General features: G+C 39.3%; 1 protein-coding gene across 1 annotated transcript in view; it reads left to right on the top strand.

The window, feature by feature from the left end:
* Positions 1-13089, top strand: part of lrpprc (leucine-rich pentatricopeptide repeat containing) — a 69990-nt gene extending 56901 nt beyond the window's left edge. Inside the window, 6 exon segments of the mRNA XM_034681294.1 lie at positions 602-729; positions 903-1018; positions 7299-7373; positions 7608-7692; positions 9407-9549; positions 12797-13089. Coding sequence (XP_034537185.1) covers positions 602-729; positions 903-1018; positions 7299-7373; positions 7608-7692; positions 9407-9549; positions 12797-12826 — 577 coding nt within the window. The 3' untranslated portion in view covers positions 12827-13089.
* Positions 13090-15442: the final 2353 nt, after the last annotated feature.

Here is a 15442-nt window from a genome sequence, read left to right as displayed (position 1 = left end):
GCACCACATTTAGAGGGGCCCCCTGCTGAATTATTCAGACGGTCCCAGTCGCAACAATCAGCGTAGATATGTTCCCCCACCTCTGAACGCTCTCACATATACATACACGGAGACGCAAACACACCCTGTGTGTTAAATATTCATCATGATTGGTGACGGTGGGGAGGGAACAGGCAGCGGAAAGTGTTAGTAGCGAGGTCAGGTTGCCAGATTGAGTTGTTTTAGATTTGTAATGCTTTGGTGTTCAGGCTTTGTTTTTGGTTTGGGCAACCTCAGCAGAAAAACATTTTCCTGTCGGAGTGCGTTTGAGCCAGCGTCAGTGGAAGAGTGGGGGGGTCTGCACTCTGGGAGGTAATGGTGGGCAAAATGAAACCAGTATCATTTCAATAAATTATAAAAAGTCTGAAAAGTGTGTTTTTCACTGTTCTGTAATCTAGCCTTGTTTTTGCATTTTATATTTTATGTAAATGTTCCTCCCGAAGGGGTCACCTAACTTAAATCTTACAGTCTCAGAGTTAAATGAGTTTTGTTTGTTTATTCTTCTCCAACTGACCTTTTCTTTCCCTCCCTCTCATCAACTCTCACCTCCCACCGTCTCTAGAGGTGATATGGATTTGGCCGTGGAGGAGTTGGAGGCAGTTTTTACAAATCCAGGCAGCAAATTTCCCAGTATTTCATTTGTCTTCAGGAAGGTCCTGGAAGAAGACAATGACAAAGCCTTAGACAAGTGTAAGAAGCTCACTCACAACATACATGTTTATCAAAAATTAATGAAGACATTTATTATTAGACCACAAGATGAATGACTGATGAGTAGAAATCAGTAGAATTATGACATCAAATCCCTCATAATAAAACACTGTGAAGATGTCCCAGTTGACTATATGGATGTTGTTTTACAGTGAGTGTGATGGTAGAGCGGCTAGCCAATCATTTTGCCTGCTACAAACCTGCCACAGATCTCTTCCTGCAGCTGCTGGATGCGGGCAAAGTCGAGGATGCAAAGTTCATGCTGGCTGTAAGTATGAGTGTGTGTGTGTGTGTATGGGGTGTGTGTATGGTGTGTGTGTGTGTGTGTGTGTGTGTGTGTGTGTGTGTGTGTGTGTGTGTGTGTGTGTGTGTGTGTGTGTGTGTGTGTGTGTGTGTGTGTACCCAAAGCCAAAGAGCAAACAAATGTACACACTAAATAGAAGACTAGCACTTTCTAAATGCATCACATCAGATATGAACTAAATACTTTTTACAACTTGTTTTTCATTTTTGAGTGTGTGGTTTGGTTGAGCTACAGATTCTTACATGTATCTGCTCATTTTGTTTCATAGAGACTGGCACCACCTGTATTAGAATTTTAAGAAATAATTTTTTGCTCTCTCTTCCCTTCATCACTATTTTAATATGATGTGAAGAAATCTGCTATTTTCAGGTCAGACTTGTCTTTTTTGTTATATTTTATTCCTTTTTCCATTTTTTTTTCACATTTAAGTATAAACAAAAAATTCATCGTACAGCAATGAGACTAAAGAAGATATACACTATAACAAAACAGAATAAAAACATTCAAAAAAACGCATACAATTTAAAAAATATTAAAGAGAAATAAGAAAAAAAAAATAACAGAGCCTAAAAAACCAACTCCTATATATGGCACCTTGAGATACTGATTACTACTTGTTTATCACTATTATTTTATTATTTATCCTTAGAATTTAAGATCTAGTATTTTATTAATAGGTAATATTCCCACCTGTTAGTCTGTCTATGGGAAGCTTTAACTAATGAAACCATCCTCTGAAGTTCTATCAACCACTCTTTATGTCTTTCTCCTTTCCTCAGTCAAGTCTGTCCACTCTGTTCTATAAACTGCTGATTCAGCTTATATGAAAGAAACTGAATACCTTACTGGAGGAAAACCATGTTTTGCCTTTGATTGACTCTAAAGTTTTAATTGTTAACAAAAAAATGCAAAAACTTTTTTTTCTTCATCTCCAAACAATGATCTTCAGTGTTGAGTGTTATACTCTGTTTCAGAACAGCACATTATGCAGCTTTTAGTCCCAGCCTGCTGCTTCTTGATGTTTAGGTCGGATGAGAATCGAAATCAGCACGACACAAGGACAGCTCTGAGAAATGTTACTTTTTGTGACCACTTTAAATTAATTTTAAATAATACGAAGCACTTTGTCCCGATGCGCACTCCCCCGTTGAGTGTCTTGCACTTGGCTGCATTTTGAATTAGTATCTTAAAGTAATTAAAATCTGCAAAAAAAAGAAGAATCAACAAGGGAAGCTGGGATGAATTTAGTCCATCACAACTCCCTGATGTATTCGTCCAGTTGTCGAGCCCGCCGCTATCGCTGACTTATTTATCCACAGTCACATTTGTGTCAGGAAATGCTTGCCCACACTCCTCCGCTGAGTCTGGTGGTCTGAAATTGGCCTCCTCCTGCTTCACTTATTTAACACAGTTCATACATTACAGCTCGATGGCTTTGCATTGAGTCGGGGGACATGAATATGTAGGAGGTGGATGAGTGAGAGACAGGAGGAAAGTTGAAGAGGAGGAGGAAGAGCTCTCTGAGAAGGGAACACAAACTGAGATAAAGATGCTGCTTTTCTATAACAGAGTGTATTTTTGTCTACCACCCTTGCTTCCAGCAATTCATTACCTTTTTAGACCGGAACATAAGAAATCCACGTTTCTAAGGTTCTTATGTTTTTGTTACCCAATCTTCGCAACTTTTATTTTTTTTAATTTTATTGTTTGTTTTGGACATCTTTAAATAAAATGTAACTCCTTTAATTCTGATTCATACTGAAAGAAGTACGGTCAAAACAGCGAAAAAAGGCGGCTAATGCAACAGACATGAGTATTTAGTATGTTTAGGTCTCTTGCAAAAGAGATTTTTAATCTTAAAGCGACTTCCTGGTTAAATACAATTTTAAAAAATGCAACAAAAGGACCAATGTGCAGCATTTTAATTAGATTCATCATTTGAAGATACTGTAGAAGAGAAAGCATGTTTTTAAACAGTAGTTCCTCTGAACAGTGAAGAAAGTGGGTTCTGAAATGACTTTGTCGACAAGAAATATCTTAAGCCAGCTTTGTGCTCAGACCTGATTTGGTCTTTTTATCTTTTATTTATTATGTAGGTCAGTTTAAACAGCTTCCCTGCTCCAGACTAACCGAGAGGGATACTTAAAGACGCACAGAAATCAAAACCCCTGGTAGATCCACTCAGACATGGAAGCGACATGTGTCTGCTCCTCTTTCATCCCTGACATCTTGAGTAATTATCCCTCTCAATCTTTAAACAGGGATGTCTGACGAGCATGCATGTTAATGAACAGATACATTTCTCGCCACTCTCATCTTCATCACTATTTAAAAGCAAACTATGGATTACATGATTTTGAAGCTATAATATGCTTCTTGCTTGATATGCAGCTTGATTTGAATTTTCCCATTCCTCTCATTAAGATGGAAGACTGACATGAAGTAACAAACACTGGTTATCAACAGGGGAATATATTTACAGCACACTTATTGATGCGTTATAATATATATTGAAACTCCAACAGTTAGTGAAATACAACGTTAAATACTGATAGAGAAATGGTAATGGACTTGTACTTATATAGCACTTTTCTAGTCTGTCTGACTACTCAAAGCGCTTTTACACACTACTCAAAATCTTGTTTATATGTATAGATTTGGAAGTTGTTTTGGTGTAGATACAAATAGACTTCCAAAAATAAAAGCAATGAACAGCACATTTGAAAGAAGATGAAAATAACAGAATTCAAACCCTGCTCCTACTTTCTACTTGAACTGAAATGATGTTATTATTAACTCGGAATCAGTGAAAGGCAACGATATGACATGACACTAACGACACTACACGATACAATAAAATACCCAATACTTGGAATTTGGTTTGGTTTTACTGACATGAAACAATACTCATGTTTTAAGTCTTCAAACTAAGTTTACAGAACAACTTTAAAAGCTGTGTAAAGATACACAACTCTTTGAATATTGCACATTTCAAAATAGATGCACTTTTTTGTGTGTAAACCAACAAAATCAGCTTGTCTATGTGAATCACTCTCAACCTTTATTACAGAGACTTGTTATGTTAACCTAATCACTGTACAGTTGTATTCAACTACAGCCAGGCCTTTTTTAAGCATCTATCCCTCGGTACCCTTCAGTAAAAAGATTTGCAACAAGAGAGCACAGCTGTAGGTCTTATGCATAACGCTAGTTTGTTGCACTTATCCACTTACTGCCAAGAAAATAGGCAGGAATTGCCATGTAGGTCTCTGTGTACCGTGAGGTCCACCTATCGCAGGTGAGTGAAACTCTCTGCAGAGTCTCCTCATAAAAAGCTGGGAGAGCTTTTTCTCTTGTCATTCTTTTTTTTGAGAGATTTTGAAAGTATCTAGCGCATCCCTTCGCTTATTTTCACTGCAGTGTGGCATCCTGCTTTGGTTAGTTAACTGCCATTCATGTTCCTCTCATTCATGTCATTAGCGCCACCGCCAGGAGTCATCAAGTGGTGACGTGTTGCTCCTTTCCCCCCTCCTCCTAACCTCTCTCCCAGGGTCACTGGAGGGTAACGGCCTTACTCCTCCATCCCAGCATAAGTGGAGCAAGACCAAAACTCTGAAAAGCTTTTAAGTAGGCAAGCAGACAATAATGACGACAAGGCTATCAGGAGAGAAGGAGGTGAGGTCGATGGGGAGCGAGAGGAGAGCGAGAGGGATGAAATCAGTCATTAAGAAGCGAAGCAGGCGGACTCGGCTACAACTGCTTACGTGCGTGTGTGTGTGCTGGGAGGGTTGATTGAGGAAAAGGAGGAAGCATTCCCTGGGTATGAAGAGCTTTTAGGCGGTATGTGCGAGAGGCAGGGGAGACTGTAGGCCCGGACGGTTGTGGCATCACCTTTGGGAGCGGTCCGTGTAGTGATGGGGGTAAAAGGGAAAAAAGGGAGAGAGTGAGAGCACGGAGCAAAGTTGAGTGAAGTGGCACTGTGTTGGTCTAATTGACTGATTGTGCTAAAGCCATTTTGCTGCTTGGTGACTCAGAAAGTCAGCAGCTTACCGCTCAATGTGTGTGTGTGCGTGTGTGTGTGTGTGTGTGTGCGTGTGTGTGTGGCGTGTGTGTGTGTGTGTGTGTGTTAGGGGGGGCTGTTAAAAGCCTCACAGGCCACTTGCTTTTAATTCGGTTTAAGGTGGAGGAGAACTGAAACACGTCAGTTTACGACTCGCTAGTAATCAGACCTCATTGCTGCTCAGTAGAACACATTCATTCACTGAGAGCGCAGCAATGTTAATGCCTTTCACACACTCACTCAATGTTTGGTATGTATGTTTGCATGCCATCATAGGCAGCCATGTGAGGGTTAAATCTTTGGTTAAGGCATGCTCTCAGACTAGAGTTGGAAGTCAGATTCAAATGTAATTTAACTTCAACTAAAAGTCCTTACAGCGGCAATTCAATCACAAATAACCACTTTAATGTTTTCTTACGCTAAGTTCAGGTTGAATATAAATAAATGTTTTACATTTTGCCTTTTTAGTTTAATACGGAAGAGGATTCGGGCCTTTTTTTTTTTTTAAAAAGGGCCAATTTATATTTTTTATTAATATGACTATTCTGAGAAAAAAGTCAGAATTCTGAGATTAAAGTCAGAATTTTGACTTTTCTCTCAGAATTTAGTAGGGTTTTTTTTTGACATTCTGACTTTAATCTCAGAATTCTGACTTTATTCTCAGAATCCTGACTTAAATCTCAGAATAATAGTAATAGTGATACCAAAAACATTGGCCCCTTTTTTTTTTTTTTTAAGTGGCCCTAATCCTTTTCCGTAAGTTTAAGGAGATATAAAAATACAAAATTGTTGCAGAGAGACGGAGAAGATATGGTTGAAGGTGTACAAAAAAGAGCCAGTTACCTATATTTGTCAACCACAAACCCTAATAGAGTTAATCTTTAAAGGAATGCATGTTAATTTATGTTTTGAAATCTTTGGTATTTGCTTCAAATAATTCCAGTTTTCATAACAATAAAGATACATTTATTCCAGAAGCATTTCCAATGTTTTCCCTTTTTAGTGTGTACCACTCAGGGAATCTTTTTTGTCTGAGACTATTTTGACAAAAGAAGTCACCGTTTCTTGTAAACCGCAAGTGATAACCTCCATGTGTTGAGAAATGGAGCCAATGTACAAGTGGAGCACTGCCGTTTTTATAACTCATCCGTTTTGACGATATTAAGGCTGAAAGTTTAGCATAATTTTGAATTACTCAACTCCACCTCTTTGGTTGTTTGTAGATTAGCTGAAAGTAAGTTGGAGTCAAGCGTCAACCTCCGGTCTAAAAATAGTCCAATGAAGTGCTAAAAACTGCAGTTCATCGAGGATCCGCTTGAGGCTGGCTCTGGAAGTACTGGAAGTCACATACACATGAAAGGGAAAAAGACGATCTTTACAGCAGAAATAAACATGTTTACAGCCTGGTACAAAAGACGAGTGTAGTCTGGATAGCTCATTTCTCGATCTGCTCACACTGTACGGGGGTGAATTTATTTCTAACGCGGCAATTTCTAAGATATTGAGATTACAGGTCTTCCAATGAGAGGCACAGCTGGCTGCACCGAAGCTGTTGGCTAGGAGGCTCAAAGCCCGCCTCTTTACGTCACAATCGCTCGACAGCAGTAATATGGCTCCCGCCACCGATTGGCCTTAAACAGCTCTTCAGATACAGATGGGTGACATCACGGATAATACGTCCATATTTTATACAGTCTATGGTAGAGTCCAATATGGTGACCACCATTTTGGCTTCCCTAACACCTCTTCAGAAACCAATGGCTGACATCACTAAGACTACATTTGTCCTTTAAACAGCTCATAGGCAGCCCATATGGCTTATAATTATTAAACTCCTATAATTGATCAAAATTTAAAAGCTTTACAGGTGACTGTAAAACAATGAAAAGGTTGAGGCTCCACGTACATTTTCACTCTGTACTAGATTTGTCTTTTCAATGTATGTTCATGTTAATGTTCATGATACTATCTAATGTGAGCAGTGCGTAATTAAAATTATTGAGAGAAAAGAGTAGTTGTCACATCCATACTTAGTCTTTAATTTGAGTGTGAATGTGCAGGTGTGTTTACTGTTTGTATACAAGGAGTTCAGGTTGGAGGGTCTTCATGACATATATTGCACTGCCTTCCTCACGTCATCTCTTTCCCGCTCTGTCTCTTTTTGTCCCTCTTGTCCTGGTGTAGCGCTGCAATGCCGTGGCTGAACAGAAAGACTTGCTGTTGTCCTACGTGACACGAAAGGCCACAAGTCCTGGACAGGTACAATAACACATGAAGAGATAAATGTAAAACTCAAGCTGTAGAAATGAGGAATTATACTTCAACTGCCTGTTAAAGCTTGACATAGATTTTAGATATAACTTAAAACAAATATTTAAATGGTACAGCTTTTTTCTTGAGCATATAAATGAATAATTTATTATCACATTTTCTGTTATTTGTGAAGTCAATTATGTATCTGAAAACACTGACAGTTGATGTTTGTGTGCATAGCTGGACAAGATCAATGCCCTGCTCAACCTGATCCCAGATTTCGCGGAGAAGGATGTGCTGAATGCATACCTGATAAAATGTCATGGTAAGATTCTCTCTCTCTCTCTCTCTCTCTCTCTCACTCTCACTCTCACTCTCACTCTCACACGCACACGCACATGCACACGCACACACACACACACATGAGCACCAGTTCCCGATGTGTCTTGTGGAGCAGCTAACGGTGCGGCTGGCGGCTCGCTGGACTGTGGCTAAGTCAACATTAGCGTATCCATTAACAATGCATCAGGTCAAGAAGTGTGTGTGTGCATATGTGTGTGTGTAGTCAGACATTCAGAGGTTAGAGGAACACATGTCCCCTAATGAGGTAGCTGTCCTGGCTAGCCTAGCGTGCTAATTGCAACACGGTCCAGCACTCAACTTTCCTTCTTTTTTTTTTTTGCTACACACATTTTTCCTCCTTTCTTCTTGATCTCCCAAACCTTTCACTCCTCTCTGTCTTTGCTTGTCCTCAGCTTTTCCTTGTCCTTCTCTGCTTCCTTCTCCCTTCATCGTCACATGTCCTCACCTCATTTCCTCCCCTTTATTTCACCTTTTCACCCTCCCGTTTCCCCTTGTTTTGTACCTTGTCAAACCAGAGATGAGCAGACATGACTATTTAATCAGCATTAGCTAGCTGGTCGCTCAAGGCAGCCATAGGGGAGACAATTATAGATGCTCTGCTGGCGTCTGTTCTCTGCACAGTCTGTGTACTTTTTTTTTTCTTTTTATGAAGATTTTCTTTTCACTTATTTCTTGAACTCTCCTCCTTTGAGAGCTGTGACCTTACTTTCTTTACTTCTGACTTTTTGATGCACAGAATCACTCACACATTTATGTTAATCATATGATTTAGATAGATGATTAGCGTCATGATTTCCAACATGTTTAAACCCATTGTTCAGTTGTGTCTACCTAAAGAGAGAGGTGGTGTGTAGAAAGTGACTGAGTTCAGCTCTCTAATGTTTAACTATCTGATATGTGTAAAGAATCATGTCTTTATTTGGGACTTTATCCCCAAGCAGCTTTATTTTAACAAGTGCACTTAACCCTCCTGTTATGTTCGTTTCTCTGGAACAGCATTAATGTTCCTGGTTCAATTTGACCTGGGGCGTATTCAATTATCCAAAAGTGTCAGAACCCCAAAAAATCCTAATACACATTTTTTTAATCTAATTTTTAACTCCATTACTAACCATTTAAATCAAGATTTAGTCCATTGGTGTTCTTTAATTCTGACAGATCATGGTTCAATGAGGATAAATCACTCGTTTTTCATTAAAAGTAATGTTAAAACTTTTTTTAATATACATTGGAAAGCCCTAAATATAAATACAACAGTTTTACACCTTCTCTGTCACATGCTGCCCAGATTTTTATGCTGCATTTAGCTAGTTTGGACGCCATATATTGCCTAAAATAGACTTTAAAAAGGGCCAATTTGACCCGCTACATAACAGGAGGGCCAAGAGTTCCTTTCATATAAAGTTAAGGCAAACTCTGATTTTCAAACAGTGTTTTCAAACACCTTTGCCTGTTTTTTCTATTGGTGGATTTAAGATGGAACAAAGTCATTTTCACATGATAATAGACTGAGATAAAAAAAGAACAGGATTATTTCATCATCATAAAACATGCGGCGTATTTTTCTCTCTTGCACTTGTACATTTTTCTGAAATGTCTACATTCAAATACCATGTTTAGTTTTCTGTCTCATTTCCTCCCTTTCCTCTCTGTCTCTCGCCCCTATCATCTGGCAGTTCTGGATAAGGACTTACCGGGAGCCAAGGCTCTGTACGAGCAGATGCAGAAGGAGGGGATGGTCGTAGACGAGCTGTCACTCAAACGGCTGGCTGTGCTTTACCGCAGTGCAGGAGAGACGGCACCCTTCTCTGAACCGCCTGTGAGTCTCTTGCACACCAATATACACATACAGTGTAAACACTAAACATGTGCCAAAGAGACGCCCCACACAATCACTCAGCTGCATGTGTGATTGGCTGATGTATTTTGGGATATAACACAGGTATTTAATTTTACTATGCTGGGGAAAATCTAATCTGTATTTACAGAATTTGGAATCTGTGGCAAGTGGGCCTTGCTTGTAGTATGGGAAGTGTTTGGGTTTCCCTTTGTTGTACATTTCTACTCCAAGGAGTGTTGATCAATCATGAATTGGTAAGCATTGGTGTAAGCAGGAAAACAAATCTGTATGGAGAGCAAAAGCAAGTGGAGCATAATCCAGCGTAGCAACATTTCAGCTACCATAGATGTTAATCTGACAATGTTTTATTTACAAATCTAATCAATTTCAATCCATTTTGGGTCAATAATAATGTCAAATTTAGCAACAACTTTGTTGTGAAAGCCAGGAAGTCAGATGTCCTGACTTCCTTGAATGCATCAGAAATCCTCAAATATTATAAAAAAAAAAAGCTTTTTAAAACTTTTTTTTCCCCTCCTCCCAAGACTAACTGGACAAAGTTCGCATTTCACTTTTATAACTCTGCATCATGATGCTTTTATATTGGAAAACTTGAGATTGATTAATTGCAGGAAATCAAAACAAAAATAGGTAAGCCAAAGTTAGGCCTCTTTGTTACTCAATATTTACAGTGAAACTGAGACTCACAAACAGTTGAACACTCCTCCGGGGATATCATGAAGCGGGAAACGACAGTTTTTCTTTGCAGACATATCTGAAGATCTGAACACACAGTGGTTTCTCAAGTTGCTAGTTGGACTGTAAACAACATTGCAGCTGGTAAAGGAAGTTTAGGCTGGAAGTCTGTTGTGGCTAGTCATTTGAAAGACCAGAATGCCTACATATTGATACATAGAGGCAAAAATATGACCATATATAGATCCATGCACAAATATATAAACATGCACACCTCACAGCAGCCTAACCAGTGCTGGCAGTCACTCGGCTGGTCTCCGAACGTGTGCCATAGTGTGTGTGTGCTGTGTGTGTGGGTGCTGTAGTAATGTGACAGAGCAGTCTGCCTGCTCAGAGTAGTTCAATTTACAGATGCCTGCAGCTAGCGTCCTGTGTTTGTTACAGTGTGTGTGTGTGTGTGTGTGTGTGTGTGTGTGTGTGTGTGTCAGAAACTTTGCCCAGCTTCACAGAGTACATATATTGTGTAAGCGAGATGGTGTCACTGCAATAGCAGCTCTCTTTCCCCGGCTTCTAGTGTTTTTGAGCGTTTCAGCACATTGCACATTTTGTAAGTTGATGTAGCCCTATTTTTGGCAGAGGACCCACATACTCATACACACACACACACACTCACACACACACACACACACACACACACACACACCACACACACACACACACACACACACACTTGCAGGCCTCTCAACCCCATCACTTTGGTGTGCTGTCCCCTCGAGGCAGGTGTAGACCAGAGCCCACCTCTTACCTTGCCATCACTCACCTGCAGTGCAAAGATAGAAGGAGAAAGAGGGATGAAGGTGGAGAAGCTGCTGCATAATTCACTGAGTGTCAGGATAGTTAAGTGATGGCTGGTTTTATAAGCAAAGGAGAGCCAGAGGAGGTACAAGGAGAGGGAAAGGTGAATATAGTACACGTCTTCAGAAGTTTCTACCAGTGAGTCATAGAAACCTTCCCCTGCCTTCCTAGCTGCTCATACTCCTCTCTGTCTATATATAGGTTCTATTTGTGTTATAATATTTGTGAATATGCCTTCAAAGCCTTCATCGGGGCTTGCACAGAAGTTTGATATTTGAACCTAAATCAATTAAATATAAACAAAGTGTAAATCAATATCCTGTTTACAGCATCATGGTGATATAAAATATGATTGTGAAGATTCAGGAATAGAACAAAAATAGAAGTTCTTCAAAGTTTGAGAACCCCTGCTCGAGACTCTAGAGCAGGGGTTCTCAAACTTTTGGAGCCAGGGGACTCCTTACAGGTGAGAAAATTGTCCAAGGACCCCCTCATAATTGTAACACAGATTAAGGCATGACTACTACCATTTGCACTCTTATTTGCCCTTGGAAGTAATTTGTATTGTAAAACGTATCAATGTAAATCCTTCAGCCCTGTACCATCGTGAATAAACAGATAACACTTCAATTTGAATCAAGTAAATCCCACTTGTATCCTTTAAAACAGAGGGTCATTTCATTCCTTATGGACTCAACATGACAACATTTATACTTTTCAAGTAATTGATCTTAAACGCTTTCAGAAAATTAACATTAGCAAGACTCACATATGCCACCAAATGGTATCATAACAATGGTGTATATACTGTTTTGTAATGACAGCACAATTTTATGATTTATTAGAAATGTATTCTAATTATTTCACGGACCCCCCACGCTATTGTTCGCGGACCCAGGGGTCCCAGGACCCCACTTTGAGAACCACTGCTCTAGAGCACTGTTTGTGGAAATCAATATTGCATCACAATCACATAAAATTAATTTGTAATTCCTCTAAGCAACACAAATTATGTGTGTTGGTAGAGGCCAAAATCTCAGACTTGATATCGCGAAACCTGGACAAAACAGCTAGTTCCTGAGGGCAATATGTTTTTGTTATTAGGGTAAAGTGACCCTTTTGAAAGAGTTCCAAACCCCCACCAGGATCTCTCTCTCTATCGCTTTGTGTATTTACACAGCTGTTTTATCAGCCTTAATTACTACATAAAAAAGCAAATATATGTTGTAAGAAGCCGACGTAATCTGCAGAAAAGCTCTCACCTTGTCCTCTGCAGAAAAAACACACCCAGCGCAACACTTTGTGTGGATCAAACACACGATTAATTAGCCAGAACAGAGGCTGAGAGGGAAGAGTGTGTTTGGGGAATGAACTACAATCCCTTATTGTGTATTAATGGGGATTTAAAGATGAAACGAGACAACCTGGTCGGAGAGTGGAGACTATTTAGACGGACCCAGGAGGGCTACCACAGCTGCTTACTTTTGGAAAGAGGCGAGACAGAAACACACACACACACACACACACACACACACACACACACACACACACAACACACACACACACACACCACACACACACACACACACACACACACACTCTACAGCAGGTGACGTTTTTAACTTTGTCTTAGTTCATGTTTGATTCTGAATCGTCTTTCTTTTTTCTTTTACAGGAGTCCTTTAAGTTTATGCAGACAAGCTGAAAGAGAAAGCTGCCAAAACCCAGGAGACACCTGAGGAATAAAGACGCATCCTCCTCTCATCTTACCCTCCATCCACATCCCTGTGCCCTTCCTTCCTTCCCTCCTTTTTTATAAGTTGTGTCATCTAAAATGTTGGGTATTGGTTATTATAGCTGTCTGATGTGTGAGTCTGTCTGCTACACCAAGGACAATGTTGAAAATGAAGGTGATGTTGAGAATGTACAGAAGTATTTATGCTAATAAATGATGTTAGGAATCCACAATACTTGTCAGATCTTTTGTTTGGTTTGAAAGTTGATGAATCAGTGGATCTTTTATGAGGGCAGCAGGGTAAGCACACATTGCTGCTGGCTAACCATGTTTTAGTTTCTCAGTGGGCTAAAAGATCACTTATAGAATGAATTTCCCATCCACAGAAAATTACAAAGCACATTTACTCGAGTGCTTTACTTATAAGGACTTGCTTTGTTGTTCGCCAATACTTCATTTAATTCATTGTGTAATGTGTATTTAAAGTTTCCTTGAGAACTTTTGTCATGCTGTTAGGAAAGCTTGTAATGAAACAGACTGAAATAATCACTGATGCTTTCATGTGATCTACAAAAGCACATAAGACCATCAGTAACATGTTTTTTTTCCCACTCTATTATTTTACACACCTGTCAGACCTGCTGTGAGGAAGGTGTGAGGCGAAGGTGATAAACCTAAACATGTTTTTTTATTCGTTGTCCCAAAGAGTTATCTGGATTTAGACTCTTCTGATTGGCTTATTTTGAAACTCCCTCGAGTAACACTGAAATGTTGTCGATCAGCATTTTCCATTGATGCCCCTAAATCATGGAATACCCCCCAACAGACTTTAAGCTGACATCCATTCCCTCTTTTGCAGAATTTAAGACTTCAATCACAGACCACTGTGTTACAATGTATCCGTTTTAATTAATATATTATTTGTGAATGATTGTGTGTGTTTGTTGCTGTTTCTAATGTGCCTGTGGAAATCTCAATGCATTTTCGAGAATAAATAAAGGTTTGAGACATTGTTCTTTAAAATTCGAATTAGATATTTTGTCAGAAAACTCTTTCCACATGCGCAGGAAGAGATCAGCTTATAGATGAGACTTTTAGTTACAGGTGCTGCCAAAAGCATCATGACCTGAATGTTCCTCCACTGGAGACTCGATTTAACACCAATGCCTCTGATGCCTTTTTATGACCTCTGACCTCCTATGTAGATTTTTTTTTTGGTTATTGTTTATAGCAAACAGATCCGTAGAACCTTAGTTTCAGTTTTCCATGGCAATGTTTCAGCATTAAAAAAAAAAAAGTATGTTGACCAGTAAAGAGAAGGGAGATATATTTCAAATTTGAAACATTCAAGTACAGGACAGGATCGAGCACAGGATAAGACACACCAACTTGTCAGCATGGGTGGCCAAAATGTACCTCAAAAAAATATTTTTATTCAGAAAGCCTTTAAACCTTAGCAAATTGAACCTGCTGTTACAGATCAAACTATGCAAAAGTCACTAACAATAGAAATACTGAGCATTAGCTCCTCGTAATTAGCTGATATATTAAACCAGTTATTTTATGTCTGGAACAACAGGAACCCCATTTTTAAAATGCCCTTGCTCTCGTATCAAGAGTACCTTAATTTTGACACCTCAGATATGCTTTAGTAACAGGGCAGAACTTTGATGTACACCATGCTGTGATATTTGCACTCTTTCCACCCTTCTAGTGCATTGTGTTGTGAGATAATCGTTCAGGCTATGTTCAAAGTATATTAAAAAATCAAGTGATTTTTGATGCACGTTTACCCTTTAAAGTTAACTTTATGTCACATTTTCAGCGCTGAAAACTTGCTTCAGGTATGTATGTTTGTATGCAGTATGATTTGGGAAACAGCTGATGTTAGCAGGGAAAAAGTCCCACATCACCTGGAAGTGTCTTCCTCCCTTTACCCGCTTAACTGTGTAATTGAAAATAACGAAGAGATTGTTAGATGGACAATTGAGTTTATATAAGCTCTAATCCCATGTGAAGTTAAATCTTATCCCTGATAACAATTTTTTGATCGCCTATGGAGTGTGTCCCTGTCTCGGCCTGTTGTCTCTTGTGTGCCCTGACCTGAATCTGCAGCATTCATCTGTTTGGCTCTGAACTCTTTCTGCTCTCCAATATCGGCCTCACATATTCCCCTGTCATGTAACACAAGCTGTTCTGGACCCTGAATGAGACACATCTTAGATAACACACACACTGGTTGTGGACTTGGTGACGTCCGAGGGTCAGGCTGGACGGTCAAGCTCATTTTGGATACAAATCAATATGCAGGGAGATAAATATCATCACTGGAAACTTCCGTTAAGAACTAGGGTTTGTGTGTTTTTTTTGTTTTGTTTTGCTTTAAATTTTGTCAATGAAACTTAAACATGTAAAATTGCACTGAAAATTTTTGGATAATTCTCTGGATAGCAGGGTGCATACGTGATTTTAAAGAACCTTTTTTTTTTAATAAAGAAATAGGAAAATTAGATCTTCATATTTCCTGTATGTTTTAACAAAAAAACAATGAGTAGGATAAACACTGGAAATGATCACTTTCATCAA

This window comes from Notolabrus celidotus, chromosome 4, assembly GCF_009762535.1.
Source record: "Notolabrus celidotus isolate fNotCel1 chromosome 4, fNotCel1.pri, whole genome shotgun sequence".
NCBI classification, from domain to species: domain Eukaryota; kingdom Metazoa; phylum Chordata; class Actinopteri; order Labriformes; family Labridae; genus Notolabrus; species Notolabrus celidotus.
The sequence above is the reverse complement of the archived record's forward strand: the minus strand, read 5'-3'. Positions and strand labels throughout refer to the sequence as shown.